This window comes from Eucalyptus grandis, chromosome 6 (genome assembly GCF_016545825.1).
Source record: "Eucalyptus grandis isolate ANBG69807.140 chromosome 6, ASM1654582v1, whole genome shotgun sequence".
Lineage (NCBI taxonomy): Eukaryota > Viridiplantae > Streptophyta > Magnoliopsida > Myrtales > Myrtaceae > Eucalyptus > Eucalyptus grandis.
Window position 1 is genome coordinate 4,836,882 of NC_052617.1, and position 17,218 is coordinate 4,854,099.

The 17,218-nt window shown below is 41.0% G+C and overlaps 3 protein-coding genes across 4 annotated transcripts in view; 2 read left to right on the forward strand and 1 right to left on the reverse strand.

Annotated features, from left to right (window-relative positions):
* Positions 1-341: 341 nt before the first annotated feature.
* On the forward strand, positions 342-5,670 carry LOC104447989 (O-fucosyltransferase 7; the record flags this gene model as incomplete). The annotated part of the gene is made up of 12 exons (XM_010061748.3): positions 342-437; positions 895-981; positions 1,271-1,364; positions 1,443-1,510; positions 2,097-2,185; positions 2,288-2,468; positions 2,545-2,673; positions 2,769-2,902; positions 2,995-3,208; positions 4,263-4,447; positions 4,531-4,626; positions 5,102-5,670. Coding segments are annotated over 12 exons (1,527 nt in total), but the record flags the coding sequence as incomplete, so codon positions are not given.
* A 2,002-nt stretch (positions 5,671-7,672) lies between these two features.
* On the forward strand, positions 7,673-11,741 carry LOC104447987 (thylakoid lumenal 29 kDa protein, chloroplastic). The gene is made up of 11 exons (XM_010061744.2): positions 7,673-7,965; positions 8,114-8,212; positions 8,417-8,501; positions 8,596-8,630; positions 8,759-8,824; positions 8,930-8,970; positions 9,413-9,543; positions 9,727-9,833; positions 10,381-10,518; positions 11,036-11,170; positions 11,406-11,741. Exons 1-11 carry the CDS (start codon positions 7,843-7,845, stop codon positions 11,514-11,516), a joined length of 1,071 nt encoding a protein of 356 aa, XP_010060046.2. The 5' UTR covers positions 7,673-7,842; the 3' UTR covers positions 11,517-11,741.
* Positions 11,742-12,020: 279 nt separating this feature from the next.
* The window catches only part of LOC104447986 (serine--tRNA ligase, chloroplastic/mitochondrial), a 5,319-nt gene continuing 121 nt past the window's right edge, over positions 12,021-17,218 (reverse strand). Inside the window, exons 1-10 of one of the 2 annotated variants that reach the window (XM_010061743.3) lie at positions 17,033-17,218; positions 16,773-16,921; positions 16,400-16,493; positions 16,121-16,269; positions 15,726-15,818; positions 15,065-15,244; positions 14,588-14,754; positions 12,840-12,974; positions 12,668-12,761; positions 12,021-12,546 (exon numbers count right to left, since the gene is read on the reverse strand). The exon at positions 17,033-17,218 is cut by the window's right edge and continues 121 nt beyond it. In XM_010061743.3, the coding sequence (XP_010060045.2) occupies positions 12,271-12,546; positions 12,668-12,761; positions 12,840-12,974; positions 14,588-14,754; positions 15,065-15,244; positions 15,726-15,818; positions 16,121-16,269; positions 16,400-16,493; positions 16,773-16,921; positions 17,033-17,218 (1,523 nt within the window). In that variant the 3' untranslated portion in view covers positions 12,021-12,270. Of the gene's footprint in view, positions 12,547-12,667; positions 12,762-12,839; positions 12,975-14,587; positions 14,755-15,064; positions 15,245-15,725; positions 15,819-16,120; positions 16,270-16,399; positions 16,501-16,772; positions 16,922-17,032 lie in introns of those variants that run through there. The other variant, XM_039315728.1, reaches the window with a different exon arrangement.

The following is a 17,218-nucleotide window of genomic DNA, read 5'->3' on the forward strand; positions in this document are numbered from 1 at the left end:
CCAACTCAGCGAAACCGAACGGGAAGCAAACCGAAGAGAGCACGCAGAGAAGACGCAAGGAAGCTCCCCGCAACGCCTTCCGCTTCTCTCTCTCTCTCTCTCTCCTCCCCCTGATCTTTCTCTCTCTCTCGCCGTCGTTGCTTTTCTCCGGCCGCGTCGATGGCGGGCGCCGCCCCCTCTTCTTCCGCCGTCTCTCTTTAGATATTCCGAAAGCGGCTCCCCGCGAGACAGAGTGAGAGAGTGAGAGGCGGCGGCGACGACGACGACGACGATGGGGGCAGCGGCGGCGATGACGAAGCGGAGGAGACGTGCCCTGCCGATGGTGCTCCGGAAGCTGCTGACGTGCGCCATATGCGCCGTCGCCCTGGTCGCCCTGCTGTCCGGGAACGTCCGCGTGCTCCCCGCCCGGGGCCTCCTTCGCTCCGCAGTTCTTGAAGGTGGCGCCTCTCTCGCGCTCTCTCGCTTCGGCTCCCCTTCGCATTGCTCTCGTTCGGTGGGGTTTTGGGAGGGTTCTTAGGCATTGGTTAGGGTTTTAGTTCGTTAGGATGCGATCGCGTATGTTTGGATTCTGTCTGCGGTTGGTTTGCTCGTCTCTGTTATAGCGTGGCGTGCGTATCGGAAAATCTGGCGTGTTCTCGGCGTTGCTTTTCGTTGTTCTTCCCCGCGCGCATGCATTCCGGAGAGCAAATATTGGCGATTTTTTAAACATGTTTTCGGTTCGTTTGGTCGTTTGGTGCTTCGTGGACTCGGCATTGGATTCTGTGCCTGTTTGCGTCTGGACATAGCGCGTTGAATCTGTGGAATGACTTAGCGTAACGATTTGGCGTAGTCGAACAGTTCTCAATCGCTGACCGAGATTGAGTGATGATCTGGTTACTATTTTGTATTGTGCAGCAATACCAGAGACAGGGGAGCGAGCAGAGCTGGACGAAGGAACTCGTTCCGCCTCAAATTTCGAAAAATTCACGGTCTTCTCGCAAGGTCTTAAACCATAACGTTTTTCATGTTCTTACGGCTGTTTTTACTTGTAAAGAAGGGAAGAAAAAAAAAAGTCATTGGATCATATATACACGTAAAAGTAACGAGTTGGTAATTTAAGTAATGCTTTGAAGTGAAATGCTTTTCCGCAATTGTGACCAGAATCAACTGATTCGTGCTTCAAGGGCTATGTCGAAATTCTAGGATTTGAATTTGGCAGATTTAGTTGGACAGGGATGAGCGTTTTAGTGTATCTAGCTTTCGTTACATGTGACTTCTTTGAACTGTACAGATAAACAGCGCTGGCTGGAATTTGGATTTTGATAAGCTCTGGAAGCCTCCATCAAACCGTGATTTCGTGCCATGTATAAGCACAAATTATACAGGTAAGATGCTTGTTGTCTTCATGTTTTTGTTGAACAGATTTCTTTCTAATAATGTTTTAAATGTTTTTCTTTTGTCAGTTCCTGTAGCATCGCAAGGTTACCTTCTAGTCCATACCAATGGCGGACTTAATCAGATGCGAGCTGGGGTGTGTGCATGCTCCTTGTACTGATTCATAGTAATGGCATCTTTTATCTTCCATTAAAACCATTACGATGTAAATAGGGAATGAGGAATCTCCATTAACATGTTCATCGTCAAGTGATTCTGATGACAACATTTGAAACTTAATAGCTAGCTCTGGCCCTTCTGAATATGTTACGAGCATTCCAATGCTCATTCCATCTTTCCTCCATGTTTAATGGAGAAACGGAAGTGGAAGTAGAGAGGCTATTTACCATAAACACCACCCCCCCCACACCAGAAAATTAGAAATCATCTGGCTACTTCGTTGGTTAAAAGATATCTGACCAAACTTTCAAAAATTACAAGCACCAGCTTCTGGGTTGAACAGATCAGAACACTGCGAAATAAAAGTTGCTTCCTTTTGCACTCTAGACTTTTTAATTTGACAGCTTGCTGTTAGCGTCACAACATCTAGCATCACTTGGTCGAGAAGGTCTAGATTATATACATCAGATGGAATTGCTCGATTATTTTTATGATCACCATAAAGACGATTTAGATTGCTCTGCTGCTGGATGGATCTGTAAAGCAATCTCATTTCTATGCAGATATGTGACATGGTTGCTGTAGCTCGTATAATAAATGCTACTTTGGTGATTCCTGACCTAGATAAACGTTCTTTTTGGCATGATTCTAGGTAAGATGTCACTCATCCTCTGAATCTGTTTGTTGTTAAGATACTGTATGGCTCAGATTCTTTAAAATATGCTAGAAGCTGATCTCAGTGCTCCGTTTGCAGCAACTTTTCTGATATCTTTGATGAAGAACATTTTATAAGCAGTTTGGCTAATGATGTTAAAGTTGTAAAGAAGCTTCCCAAGGAATTGGCTAAAACCACAAAGTTAGTGAAGGAATTTAAAAGTTGGTCTGGCATGGATTACTATCACAAAGAGATAGCTGGCATGTGGGAATATTATGAGGTACATTCAGTAGAAACCTTTACCATGTTTCCACTATTCAACATTGCAACGATCGGATGACACTCGGTTATGATAGGTAATACGAGCTTCAAAGTCAGATTCTCGTCTTGCAAATAATAATCTTCCATCAGCCATTCAAAAGCTACGCTGTCATGCTTGTTATGGAGCCCTTCGTTTTGCACCCCGTATTGAAGCAATGGGAAAGGTAAGAAAGTGATCTACAAACTTAGTTGATCTATGAGTGGCTGTTCTCTCGTGTCCTGGGACTTTTACATGCTAATCTTTCCATGAATACTGCAGTTGCTGGTTGAGCGGATGAGATCTTATGGTCGATATATCGCTCTTCATTTGCGGTATGAGAAGGACATGCTTGCCTTTAGTGGGTGTACACATGGTTTATCAACAGCTGAAGCTAAAGAACTGCAGATAATAAGGTATAAACACAATTGTGAACCGCACCATATACATAGTATCCTTGTTACCAATTCTTTGCTTATAATATTAATAATGGGCCTGGAACTTGCAGGCAGAAAACTGCGCATTGGAAGAATAAGAATATTAATTCTACTGAGCAGAGATCTAAAGGATACTGCCCTCTAACTCCAAAGGAGGTCGCAATTTTTCTCACAGCCCTTGGGTATCCAACCAATACACCCATATACATTGCTGCTGGAGATATATATGGAGGTGACTCTCATATGACTGAACTACGGTCCCGCTATCCAATGTTGATGAGCAAGGTATAAACCTGCCTATCATTTTTTGTTTGTTTATCATGCTTATTTTCCTGCTTGTCATGTCTTCTACTAATACCGATTTTTTCACTAAAGTTTACCATCTGATGTGGAGGCATTTCTGTTAAAGAATTCTTCCCAATTGGTGAAAAAGCAATCTTAATGTAGACTGTAAGCTCTTGCCAAACAGAGTTGATTAGTGTGTCTGACTTTTCAATTAGAATAATGTGTTTAGAATAGGCAGTTCTATAATTCTTGAGCAAAATGTATATTGACTACATTATCTACCATCAGTTTAGTGTGATATAGAGACCGTTACTTACCTGCTTTGCTATTTTAAAACCTGTAACAACATTATCGCAACCTACCTTGGTCTTCTTCAGAATTCAGAATGGAAGGTCCTTGTATTTAATGGTTAGATGTATGGGAATTTTACTGATGGATTTTTTTTTCCTGACATGACATTCTTTAATGACACAACCCAGTAGTTCGGGAAAATTTATGCTTATAAGTGCAAGTTTGGTATGAATCATGCCAATGCATTTGAAGATGATCAAAGCTCATCCCTGATTGGTCTCATAGTCAGGTTGGGAGTATTGAACCCTATTGTGATGTTCTAGATGTCTAGAATATGCTATATATGTAACCTTCTAGAAGCTGATAGTGGGTATCTCTATCAGAATTGGCATCTGATATCATGACCATTCAGTTAAAGTTATTGGTGCCTGCAGTGTTTCGGTTGCAGGGGAAGAAATTGACAGCTTATACATCTCTTTTGATAAATCATTTTATTCTCCTGCTTATGTGCTTGTTTGGGTAACTAAGAACATCACTTATTTTAAGTTGCCCCCATTATTGTAATTTTCGGAATGCTATGGGGGAAATTTCTGACTTCATATGTAGAAGCATAAGTAAAATGTTGAAAGTATAGACCGCAACGCCACTTTTAGTGCCAATGTATCATTGGTGCTGGTTTCAGAGGATGATTGTGCTGTAGGGTAATAGATTTTTATATAATTGGAGGCATACTAAACTTGATACTCCTGAAATGTCTTTGCAGGAAAAACTAGCATCAGTTGAGGAGCTGGAACCTTTTATGAACCATGCATCCCAGATGGCAGCACTGGATTACATTGTTTCTGTGGAGAGTGATGTGTTCATCCCATCCTACTCAGGAAATATGGCAAGGGCAGTCGGAGGTCACCGACGCTTTTTGGGGCATAGAAAGACAATATCACCGGACAGGCAACAAATTTTCTTATCTTTTCGTCACACTTAGTTATCAGTCCACGGTCATAAACTTACTGGTTTTTCCTTTTGTAAACCAGGAAAGCTCTTGTTCGTCTATTTGACAAAATTGAGCAGGGGACTCTGAAAGAAGGCAGTAGATTTTCGGATCGCATTGCCGAACTCCACAAAAAACGGTACTTCATGCAGATGTTTGCTTTGATTGCTTTTATAGATTCTAAAAACTGAGTAGTGGAGATGGAATATCAATAGACCTTTTCTGCCCAAGACATATGTTTTGCTACACTAGACCTTGCCTGGTCACCCTTCAACTTCAAGTATTTGCTTTCCCTTTTCATTCCATCAAGTAATCTAGATGTAGCTTTTCTATCCTCTGCACAGCGCACACCATTATGTTTAGCCTAGTGGCCTTGAAATATGGGGTCTGGCATCACTATTTGTAAGCAGATGGTATGTTGGGATCTCAATCTGTGCACTAAACTCGTGTCACTATTTGTAAGCAGATGGTATGTTGGGATCTCAATCTGTGCACTAAACTCGTGTTGCTAATAGAAACTATGGATCTAACGTGAGTGTAACTTGTAAAGTGGTCGCCTGGCAGAAGTCCTTGATCTCATATTAATTGTGGAATAGCATCTTCGTCTTTTTCAGGCAAGGGTCCCCACGGAAGAGGAAAGGCCCCATCTCAGGAACAAAGGGCATGGATAGATTTCGTTCAGAGGAGGCATTCTACGAGAACCCTTTGCCAGATTGTTTATGCCGGAGTGAATTGCCTGAAGTGAATGCATCAGCTGACATGAGGTAGATCATGTTGAGCGGAAATGCTCCCGAAAGATAGACATTTGTCGCGGCTTCAGGCACTTCAAGCTCTTGGGACTGACTGCAGTAAATAGATAGGGGACGCGGAACCTGTATAGACAGAGTTTTAGGATTAGGTAGGAGGGAGGCCATGCACAGAAAGTTAAATGCGTTTGCAATAAGCAAGCAGGGGGGGATAGTTTGATCACTGAAGATGGGCCTTGCATTTTATCATCAAGGCAAAATCTTTTGAGTAGATGGCTGGTATAGGGTGATTGGTTAGATATAATTCATTTAGGATGCAATAATTCTATCATAGTTTTTCCACTATGCACGTTCCTCATGTGCGGTTACTTCAGCTGTTCCACTTCGGTTACTCCAGCTTGTTCTCTATGCGAGTCATCCATCGAGGTTGAAGGAAATCACGCCAGAGCGAACGTGGGTGAGATGATGATTGCTTGGATGTGAATGTGAAGCTGTCTCGCGGATCCGTTACTTCGAAAAGAGGCTTTGCATCTATGCACGACAAAATTAAATGAGAACCCCACCTGGAATTTGTTCCCACGTCATTCTCATATCTAAAAGGCATCCACAATTATTAAGTTTCATGTTATTTTTAATGAAGAAGTTTCTTCCGGTTTTGGGCCAAGTCTAGGGTGAAAAATGACGTAACCTTTCAGTTACAGCCGAGTCAAAAATGACATTTTCTCAAACGTCCCCCCAGCACCCCCCAAAAAAAAAAAAAAAAAAAAAGAAAAAGAAAATTTCACCTGCAAGAAACAATTATACCCAATGCAAATTCGTCGTTCCTCGCCATCAAATCGTCACCCGTCATCCTTCATGGCTTACTCTGTTGACGTGGATTAGTAAACCACAGCCAAAACCGTCTAGGTACAAATTACAAGAAATTTGGGAACCTAGCGTATAAATTAAATTTAGTGATAAAGATTATGAATTGAAATGTCCTAATTTGGTGTTGCTTGACATAGTTCACTATGCAGCCTGGGCTTAAAGGGATGAGGTTTGGAACCCAAACTCCAGTGAAACTATATCCAACATCCAAGTCATCAGCATAGCAAGCCACATGAGATGATATGAGGTGATTTAGCAAAAAGATTGGACCAAATAGCGATTCAACGAAATTGATCAAGAATCTTTAATTCTAGCATCAACTTAGAAGAAAACATAATTTAACTTAAATTTTCCCTTGTAAGTAATAAATTTATACATTATCAAAGTATGTTAATGCGTCGCCCTAAAATTCACTCAAAGATTGTACTACTTCCTTTTTGTCACTTCTATCTTATCCTTTCAGATGTGCATGATAAATGACCTAATATCTATTCATTGCACGGTTTATATTTCATTATGAGTATTCAAACGTGCGCCTTTTATTTAGCTTAGTGAGTCGATAGTTAGTTTAACTATATGGTGTATGAATGAAAAGTAATGTGGAAAAATGAAATTAAGAAAAAAAGTGTTAACTAATGGTGTTAAGGGAAAATTCATTATCAAACATAATTTCTAAGTTTGAAAGGATGAATAAACCAAGAAAATACAAATTAAGCAATTATACCATGGTAAAGAGAAAATTCCAAATAAAGGCTCAAAGTGTCCTCATTTAATTAAATAAAGGTTTGAAATAGACTTTATTTCGAATAAAAGTTTGAAGTATTCATATCAATCTCAAAAAATGGCCTAAAGTAGTCACCTCGTTGATTGGCAAAAAATTTTGATCAATCATGAGTATTTTTGTCCAAATATAATTTAAATTAAATTAAATTAGATTATAAATCAAAAATTAAAAAGAAAAAGGAAAAATAGAGAAAACATAGGCGATCACCCCCATCGTCGGTGGGGCAATAATGAAGGTCTAGGAGAGGGTCGATGACTTTGGCCGACTAAAGATGAGGGTCTACTAGCTTTCGCTAGTGATGAGAGAGGGCAGTAACCCTCTCCCAAATCTAGGTGAGGATCGCCCACCCTTGCTTGGTTTGGGTGAGGGTCGCCCATCCTTGTGTAGGCCTGCATTTTTTTTTTTTTTAGTTTTTTAAAAGAAAAAAGAAAGAAAGAAAGAAAAAATTAAAAAGACGAAATTGCAATTCACAATTAATGTGTTCAGGCCATTCTTTGAAACTAAAACATGCACTTTTAAGTCTTTATTTGAAAACAAGTTTCTTCGAATAGTTATTAGAAAAAATAAGGGTAATTCAAACTCTTATTTAGAATTTTCGATAGGTAAATGAAAAGGTAAAAGAAAATAAAAATAAAAATATAAAACAGTCTGTTTGTGGAGGAGGCGGTCCACGTGGACAGCGTGGGCCCACGGCAGAACAGTACTCCGGAGCGAGCCGAGCCGAGCGTCGCTCAAGGGGGGAACTACCCGATCTTTCTCGTCCCCGCGTTTGGATTTTTGGCGCTGGGAGAATCGGGGTTTGGATAACGCCTAGCACATCATCGCCAGCTCCATCAATCCCCCAAAAAGCTTCGCCCCCACTCCTCCACACATCGCCAAAAAGCTTCTGCAGCATTCTCCCTCCCTCCCTCCCTCCATCATCTCCGAAGCAAGGCGAAGAAGACGAAGGAAGACGACGATGATGGGCGCGTCCTTCGTCTCCACCGTCCCTTCTCTGCTCCCGCTTCAAGCTCAAGTCGCTCCTCCTTCTTCTTCCACCTCGTCTTCCGCCGCCTCCGTCAGGCCCCCCGCCGCTCGTCCCGTTAGTCTTCCTCCTCGCTTCCGCTTTTTTTGCTTCGAAATCCGGCATTGTGAATTGCTCTCGTCGGTGTCCGCGCTCGACGCTGCGTAGTTGAGCCTCCTGATCGGTGTGTAATGCTTGTCGTCTTCTCCGGTCGTCGAAAGTTCAGGTTGCGGTTCGCTGCAAGACGGAGAACGGCTTCGCCGATGGCGGCGAGGAGTTGAGCCGACGAGACGTTCTTAAACTCGTCGGCGCTAGCGTCGGCATTGTAAGTGCGATTCCTCCCGTTGTTTAGCCGTTACGTCAGCTACATTGAGCTCCGTGAATGTGATCTTCCGTATGTTTTATCTGTCTGCTCGGTCGCGATTAAGATTTCGTTCTGGTTCGCCGTTTGACCTTTGGCTTTGTGGAAATGACGGTCCGTTCTTTTAGCGTGGATGTTGATGAGTTTCTGCCAGCTGTGATCTCGCAGGAACTGATGGCGAGCTCTGGATCATTCGTTGAATCGGCTCGTGCTGCTGATTTGATTCAACGCCGGCAGCGTTCCGAGTTTCTTTGTAAGCCCCCGCTGAAGAGTCGCTTCTTTTTCTATTGCTAGTGCATTGAAATATGAATCTCCAGAATCAAATTGACTTCCTTCTGTGTCCTCAGCAAATGTCAGGGGCACCCTTTTCACGGCTATAAAGGTGAATTTTTGTTATGCTTTGGCATTTAGGCATATGATTTTGGCTCTCGTGATTTTGTTACACATATCCTAAAATGCTATACTTTGATATAAATTTATTAATTGATTTCTCTCTTGGACTCATTTCAGGGAAATCCAGATCTCATCCCATCTTTACTGATGTTGGCATTAAATGATGCTATGACTTATGACAAGGTCACACTTAGATTTTGCATGTTGAAATTTAATGGGAATAGTTCATCTCACTAAGTATGATTAGGTAATGATTGAGTTATGATTTATTTTCCCTCAAGCTTGCAGGCCTCAAAGTCTGGAGGCCCAAATGGATCCATAAGGTTCAGGTACTTGTCACATTAAAACATGTGAATGCTGATGTGAGTTGATGATCATAGCGCAGAGCAGTATTTTCAATTTGTTGGGTTTAGTGAGCCCCCTAATTTCGATTTTCTGAGGGTTGAACTCTTCACACAACCGGCTCCCTCTCAGAATGATAATCTAGCGAGGTCTTTGTTTCACACAACCGGCTCCCTCTTATATGCAGTTCTATATTACTAATTCAATCTTATCCAGAAATCTCCATTTAGAGAATCAAGAAGCTGAGCATCTAGAGTTAATTGAGGAAAATAGAAAGAGAAAACTTGATTGCCCCGCAGGATGGTTCCCATGTTTCAAGTTCTCATGTGTATCTTCCAGTTTAAAATTTCATGCTTTTGCCGCACATCTGTTATCTCCTAGATGAGACTCACCATGATTTCCAATGTCATGAACTGTTATTTCTTGAAGCTCAGAGATTAGCAGACCTGAGAATAAGGGCCTTTCAGCTGCCATGAACTTATTGGAGGAAGCTAAGAAGGAAATAGATTCATATTCCAAGGGCGGACCCATGTCCTATGCAGATCTTATACAGTATGCAGGTTTGTACATGTTACATAGCTAAGTTGCATGTCCCTAGCATAAAATGCTGCTCTTGGTCTGGACTTCTGTTAGTACCTTCTAGAATAACCCCCAAAAGAAGAAGTATTCACTAGAGCCATTAGGCTTGGGGATCTGGCTTTGAATATCTTATGCCATGTATTGAAAGTTCTGCCTCTGAACAGCGCAGAGTGCACTCAAGGCTACCTTTCTAGCTTCAGCCATTCGCAAATGTGGTGGGAATGAAGAGAAAGGGGGCTTGCTCTACACTGCCTATGGTTCCAGCGGACAGGTAATTCCTAATTCGTTGTGTGCATGGAATCTTATGCGTTTGCCACCAGATTTTATAGTGTAAAATCAACAACGAAATAGGAATAAAATTTCCTACAACTAGTAATTTAGTATTCATAATGTGTTACCGTCAGGACTTTTAGTCAGTGTATCTTGGGAGGTGAACTAGTTTAGGTATAGGTATAGATAAGTCTAAAATTTACTTGCAGCCAGTAGTTTCTCGGGGAATATTCAAAAAATGGTTTCATGCTAAACAACAGATGAAGGATTTGTTTCAGAACGTATTCCTTCATCTGACGATTGCCATAAAATACCGTGTTTATTGACCATTTGTTGTTGCTCACTATTGCTATGTTCATTCAATAGCTTGATTCTTGAATACATGTTCGGAAAAAAAAATGATCCCTATAGTTTACCAATTTTTCCTTTGAATATATTGGAAATAAACCTATGAATAACATAACAACTGCCTTGACATATTGTTTCTCAAATAATTCTCATAGTTTTAGTTCTGATTTTCATATTACATAAATCGTCCCGTCATGCAGTGGGGCTTGTTTGACAAACAATTTGGGAGGTCAGACACCACGGAACCAGATCCAGAAGGTAGGGTCCCCCAGTGGGAGAAGGCCAGCGTGAAGGAAATGAAAGATAAATTCTCAGCCATTGGGTTTGGTCCTCGGCAGGTATATTCAGTAGAACATTTACTGCTTATGCAGGAATACTCTGAACTTCCATACATATTGTCCTCTTTATGCACCAAGAATTTCATCTACAAAATTGCAATGGGAAAACAAGGTTATCTTTTCACCATTTCCAGAAACCAAGAGACATGCGGCTGAACAAGCAGTCTCATGATGTGCACTGCATTCAGATATATTTGATGATTCATTTCTCTATTATGTTAATCTTCTCTGAATTAGTTAGATTCTTTTCTTAAATTTCCATACCATATTTTTTTTTTTTGGTAAGGTATTTCCATACCATATATTGTTTTCTGCATCTTTATATTTTTGGAAATTTTTTCAAAGCTCAAAATTGGAGAATTGAATGTGGTTTTCTGTTAAATGATCTCTATTTGCAGATTGGTCTTGTAATGAGATTTAAACATTCTCAGCGTTGCTTCCCGTCAATCTCGAAAACTGGTAGTCAATGATGGACTGCATAGGAACTAAATCTGCTTTTAACTTCTTGACTGAACAGCTAGCAGTGATGTCTTTGTTTCTGGGTCCTGATCAGACAGCAACAGAGACATTATTAGCAGCCGATCCAGATGTGTCTCCATGGGTTCAAAAATACCAAAGAAGCCGAGAGACTGTGTCGGAGACAGATTATGAGGTTGGTTATACAAAGTTGCTCTTTTCAGAATGTGAAAGCCTTACTTGATATTTGCCATCATGGTGGTGAAGAATAACCGAAGAAAAACAATATTATGGCCTTCTGTGCCCCAAGAAAAAACAGAATCTCTGAATCGTAATCGATTTGTTGGCCAAAAAGAATAGTTAATGTAAGCGTCTTAGAATCGTTGCGTTCGCTTCACTCGGACATTGATCTTAATCCCGTCTTTTTACAGGTCGATTTGATAACTACTCTGACCAAATTAAGCAGCTTGGGCCAACAAATCAATTACGAAGCGTACACCTACCCGGTTCCAAGGGTTGATTTCAGCAAGCTCAAATTGTGAGAGCGAAAAATGCCAGATATATTTGATCTCCGGAAGTGCAACAGAGAGAGGGCACAAACCAATTCTGGCCCAGTTTTCACATCTCTCTTGAACAGCTTTCCCCATGGCACGTAGATTCACGAAGCCACTGTATCATTCACCCGTATTCTAAATAAACATTGACGAGGTTAACATATGAGATTATCATGTCTACCATTTCGTGAATTAGTTTTTCGTTCAATTGTATTTGATCTCTTGTTTTCTCAGTGCCTTCCAAAAAGGATATCGCCTTCTGTTAACCTTATGGTGCAAGGAGCACAAAACAAATGAACCCGAGTCACTTCAAAATACGCAATCTATGGATAGTTGCACCTTTGGAAAGGGAAGACAATTCGGCCAATCCAAGCACTTCATTACTTGCTAAGATTAGTCATAAGGACTGATATGCACCGAGAATGATGTCGAGGCAATCGCCTGAAGACGAATGCTAGGAAAAGAGCAGTCAGTTTGATTTAACCCCACGAATTTTGAACTAATCAGCCACGGCGTGATCATTCCCCAATTTTCTATCTTCATGAGATTAACTCCAGTATCTGTTATGAAGAAACTATTTAACAATGGAAATGCAGAACAAAAATTGCCCAGGCAGTGATCCTTCAGTGAAGGAAATTTCAGTTGCCTCCCTTAACTCAATAATTTAAAGACAGAAAAGCAAAATTGCAGACAACTATATCCCCCGTAAAAGTCAAAACTAAAATACATCCATGGGATTGTTCTATTGGGATTTTGGAGTAATTCGCTCAAGCCCGCCCATAAATGGTCGCAATGGCTCGGGAATCATAACGGAGCCATCCTCTTGCTGATAATTTTCCAGTATGCACACAATCATCCGAGGTACTGCACAGGCGGTTGCATTCAAAGTGTGAACAAACTGTGTAGGAACGTTGCCTTTACCCTTCTTAGGAGTTGTTGAGGAAGGTGGTTCTGATGGCCGATACCGAATTCCTAATCGACGACTTTGATAGTCCGTACAATTTGAAGCACTTGATATCTAATTCAATTCATCAAGCAACCAGGAGGTGAGTTATGCTAAATCATCAACGATTGACACACCTCAGATAAGAACGTGAGAAGCAGGAAGTAATGCCAAACAAAACTAATAAGCAGCTAACCTCTCCATATCGTCCTAAACCGGGCATCCATGCTTCCACATCAAACTTACGATAAGCAGGTGCACCTAAATCTGCTGTCGCCATATCCAAAGTCCTGCAAAGAAGCTCAAAGTTCATATGGCCTGAGGTAAATTGTTTAGACAAGCATTGGGACGGTGAAAGAGAACCATACTTAAAATGTAATCCTAGCAATGAGAAGAGTTCTTCTTCAATTCTGATGAGCTCTTCATGATACGAATCACTTTCCTCTGGTCGACATAAAACGAACATCTCGACCTTGCTAAATTGGTGCACACGATAGAGACCCCTGCATTGAATAGTCAAGGAAATTATCACACAGCAGACAACTATAGGACCTCATCATAGAGAAGAGAAGTGACTGCGAGAAACCATGAAATGGACAAACACATTAGTGAGTAACTGCTGAACATGGTTATCAAATATTGATGGCAACGGTAATTTTTTTTTTTTTTTGGTCAATAGCAATAGTAAACTAAATGGTACGCTTTCTTGTCATTATATATTTCAAAACTAAATTAAATGAAAAACTTCAACTTGCTTGACGACAAAGATATCGGACTTTAGGATCTTAATTTGCAGTGTAAAATTGATAGCAACGAGAATTTTAAAGTTTCACCATCAATTTCTGGCCAAAAACAAAAGTTTTGCTGTCCGTTACTCAACCAGGTCTCCTTACATTAAAATAAATCATAGGCCTTTGCTACTTCCACAGCCAAAGAGTACAATCTACAAAAGCAAAAGGACGAAAAAGTTCGAGACGTAAAGAAGCAACTTCTTGATAATGGATTCAGCGATGCTCCAATCCAAAAAAAGCAGAGCACCACTCTTTCCATGCCCATTTTCCCTCAAGCACGAATATGAAAGTAGATACATACGTATGTGTGTAGGTACATAATAATTCTACTGGTCGAGAGCACTGCTCGACAAGATCACATCTTAGTCATGGACTGGCAATACAAAAGGTTTCCCATCTTCATTCATCAAATGCCAAAAGGTACACAAGTAGGACTTCCCCATTAAGGAATGGAGAAGGGTGAATAGAAAAATATGAACTCGTTACAGTTTCTTGCGATTTTCTTGAATTTCTCATCAGAGTTGCTAGTTATTACAAGAGAGGAAGATAAGTTACAGTGCATTATAAAATTTAAGTGAGTGTATCTTTGTCATTCAAGTCTGCAATAATCAGGCCCTGGCTGAAGCCCCTTTTGGTTGTAAAAATGGTTTGGACCAAATCATATTGGATGTATGGCAAAAATACCTCATGAAGGAAAGGCGTGACAACAACATAACTTGAGATAGATTTCCACAAAAGTTAAATACATGAAGACCCTACTCGTCTTTGCCTCTTCAATACTTAAAGAGCCCTGGATCCCCTTAACATACATTGTAACACTTAGACCCTCATTTTGATCCTGCGACCCAATTAAAGTATTATAACTAAAGTACTTTCATCCTCATTTACAATCTACATAAACTGATTAGGCAGCATGACACAAGTGCCTCAGCAAAAAACTTTATCTGATATTAAACAAGACTTAATTGGCATTAGGCATTTTTTTCTTTTTGTTGGCCCCACACCCTTAGTTAAGTCTGAGCCTGAAAATGCAGTTAAGGGGTTCTCAATTACTTTTTAATTGCCAATAAATTGTAAGTGGATAGGCAGATTTAACTGTGAGAACATCTAAGCGAAACTTAAGTAACAAAAGTGATGTTTCCATACCACATTTCAAGGGACAGGTACTTGCATTGGGCACTCTAAATAGTCCTAATGTCAAAGTAAAATCATCTGCCAGAGAAAATATGGATACAAAAACATTTAGAATTTGCATCTGGTGTAACAGAGATGGAGATAGGCAGCTAGAGTTACAAGATTACATGAACAGGCTGTGATTGACTTACCTAGATGCAGTTCCGGCAGCACCTGCCTCTGTACGAAAACAATGGGAAAATGCCACATACTTCAAAGGTAGCTGCGAGTCAGCAAGAATGGAATCCATATGAATTCCACCAACAGGGATCTCAGCAGTGCCAACGAGACACTGATCACTGCCCTCAATGGAATAAACCTGGTCAAATGTCAACATAATGTTATCAGACACCACCAAATCATTATCAACTACTGCAGTTATAGATACATTGGGACCCATTTCCATCATCTAAAATTTGTTGCAGGACCTAAATTAGAAGGTTTCTCCCGAAAGAAGGAAAATAAAATCAGCTTAAGCATAGGTATCCCAATATGAAGTTACGATACGTCTGCATACATAACATGTTAGTGGATTCAGTCCTTCTGGAGATAGCTTCCCAGCCCATAATAACCAAAAGGTGTAGAGTGCTGACAGATTGCATTAAAATTTAAACAGAAAGAAGGCAAACCTGTGTGTTTTCTCCACGAGGTTGGAAGCCACACTTTTCAACAACAGACGATCTCACAATTTCTGGGGTTATTAGAGGTATGAAACCCCTTTTAATAACCTCAGAAACTGTCCAATTAGTTAGAGCCATTTCTAGCATAACTGCTTCATTCTTGAGGTAGTAGAACTTCGATCCACTGACCTATAAACAAGAATACAATGGGATTACATATTGAAAAAATCAGACTCCATTTTAGGTCAACAAAGGAAGAACGTTAAAACTTTGTCATTGGAACTTAAGTCAAGGGTTAAGTATAACTGCAAGAGGGTAAATGAGGTGGGGCCAAGATCCACAAACTACTGATGGGAAAGTAATAAACTGTCCATGGGCAATAGGAGCCTGTAATATCACAAGCACCACTGGCAGTCTAGTTAAATGCCGCCCAAAAACCAGGTCTCTAATATATAAAACAAACAAGAAATTTTTCTTCTTCAATATATCAATGGATAACAAACAGCAGAAGCCCGAACAGAGTCAACTCATATGGCAACCAAATCAAAGTACATGCAGACATATCCAAGCAGCGCAGGATCATCTCCACCAAAAACTAGTTGTGACTAAAAACATTTTCCCAGATAAAAGAGAGAGATGCCTCAATACCTAGAGTGAAGAGGCACTATACCTTTGCTGCAGCATCAAAATCGAAAAGGTCAAGTTCCTTGCCAAGTTGTAAATGGTCCTTGATAGGAAAACTGAACTCACGGGGGCTTCCAACCTGCTCCAACATAACTTACATGAGAAAGACAGGTCGGAAAAGCTACACAGATCTTTTTTAAGCACCAATATGCTCTCCATTCTAGGATTGAGATGTGCGAGGACAATATAAAGATGCAAGAATAATTACTATGCAGTACATGTTGGCAGTAAAATTGATTATTTCCACATGTAAGGTCAGATGGATGATATGTGTATACTATAGATACCTCAACTGTTCAAGAAGACACTTGTTCATGCAGATCATTTTTATCGCTAACAATGTTTCTTACAAAAATCCAGGATACAAATAAAGATGGATACCGTTGTTCTAACAGTTGAGCAATCCTCATCTCCTATAGGAACATCGGGATGAGTCATATTAGGAATACATTGTGCTTCCTGCTGAAGCTCATCCGTGAGCCTAAGCAGGTCTTCTTCCAAAGTAACCAGCCCTTCCTTCAGATTCTTCCCTGAAATGCAATGCCGCAGATTAACAAAAGAGACAATGACTAAAAGGATAACTTTTTATCTTTCCATGAACTAATCAAATACAAAATTTGGATCTACCTAATATCTTGGCCAGCAAAAGAAAATACCTACCTTCCTCTATAAGTTTCTGCCTCTCTGAAGGCTCCAGCTTTCCTTTCATCTTGTTTGCAACCACATTCCTCTCCCCGCGAAGACGCTCCACTTCCTGCTATCTGTGGGTAAAAATTAGCTCAAACTGAGATGAAAACCAGTTCTTTCATTAACCCCACAACCGACTATGCTTCAAGCGATAACGCGAAGCAATACAAAACTTTTCATCTCGTTCTACCTCGTTGCCCAATAAAATGGATACAGAAGCACAATTTTCCGGAATTTCCAACTTCAAACTAACGCCTACCACTTTGATGGAGCACTGTCCTCATCAAAACCCAGACCGGTAATCGAAAGTACAAAAGCACTGAAGTTTGAAAAATCGAAACTTGACCTTCTGAAGATCCAGCATCTTGGCATAGAGCTCGAGCACGAGCTCCAAGTCGGCATTTGAATTCCTGTTCCTGATGTTGGTGGCAACGGCGTCCTTGTTGTCCCTGATCCATTTGAAGTCGATCGACGCATTCCACTGCGGCTTCGCAACTGGAACAAAAGCAACGAACCAATCACCAAAAGAAAGCTACTTCTTCACCAACAGCAAGATCGAATTTTTGGGGCGAGAGAAACCGAAGAACATTGCCGCCGAAAACTCACGCGGACCGTCGGACGTCGCCTTGGTCGCGTCCTTCGACGAGGCGGGCGCGGCGGGCTGCACCGCCGGAGCGGAAGAGAGGGCTCTGGCGAGGGGCGAGAAGCGAAGGGCCGCCCGCGGAGAGCAGAGGAGCGGAGCGAGGACGGAGCGCGACGGAGGAAAGGAAGAAGGAGAAGCGAGAGCGGCGA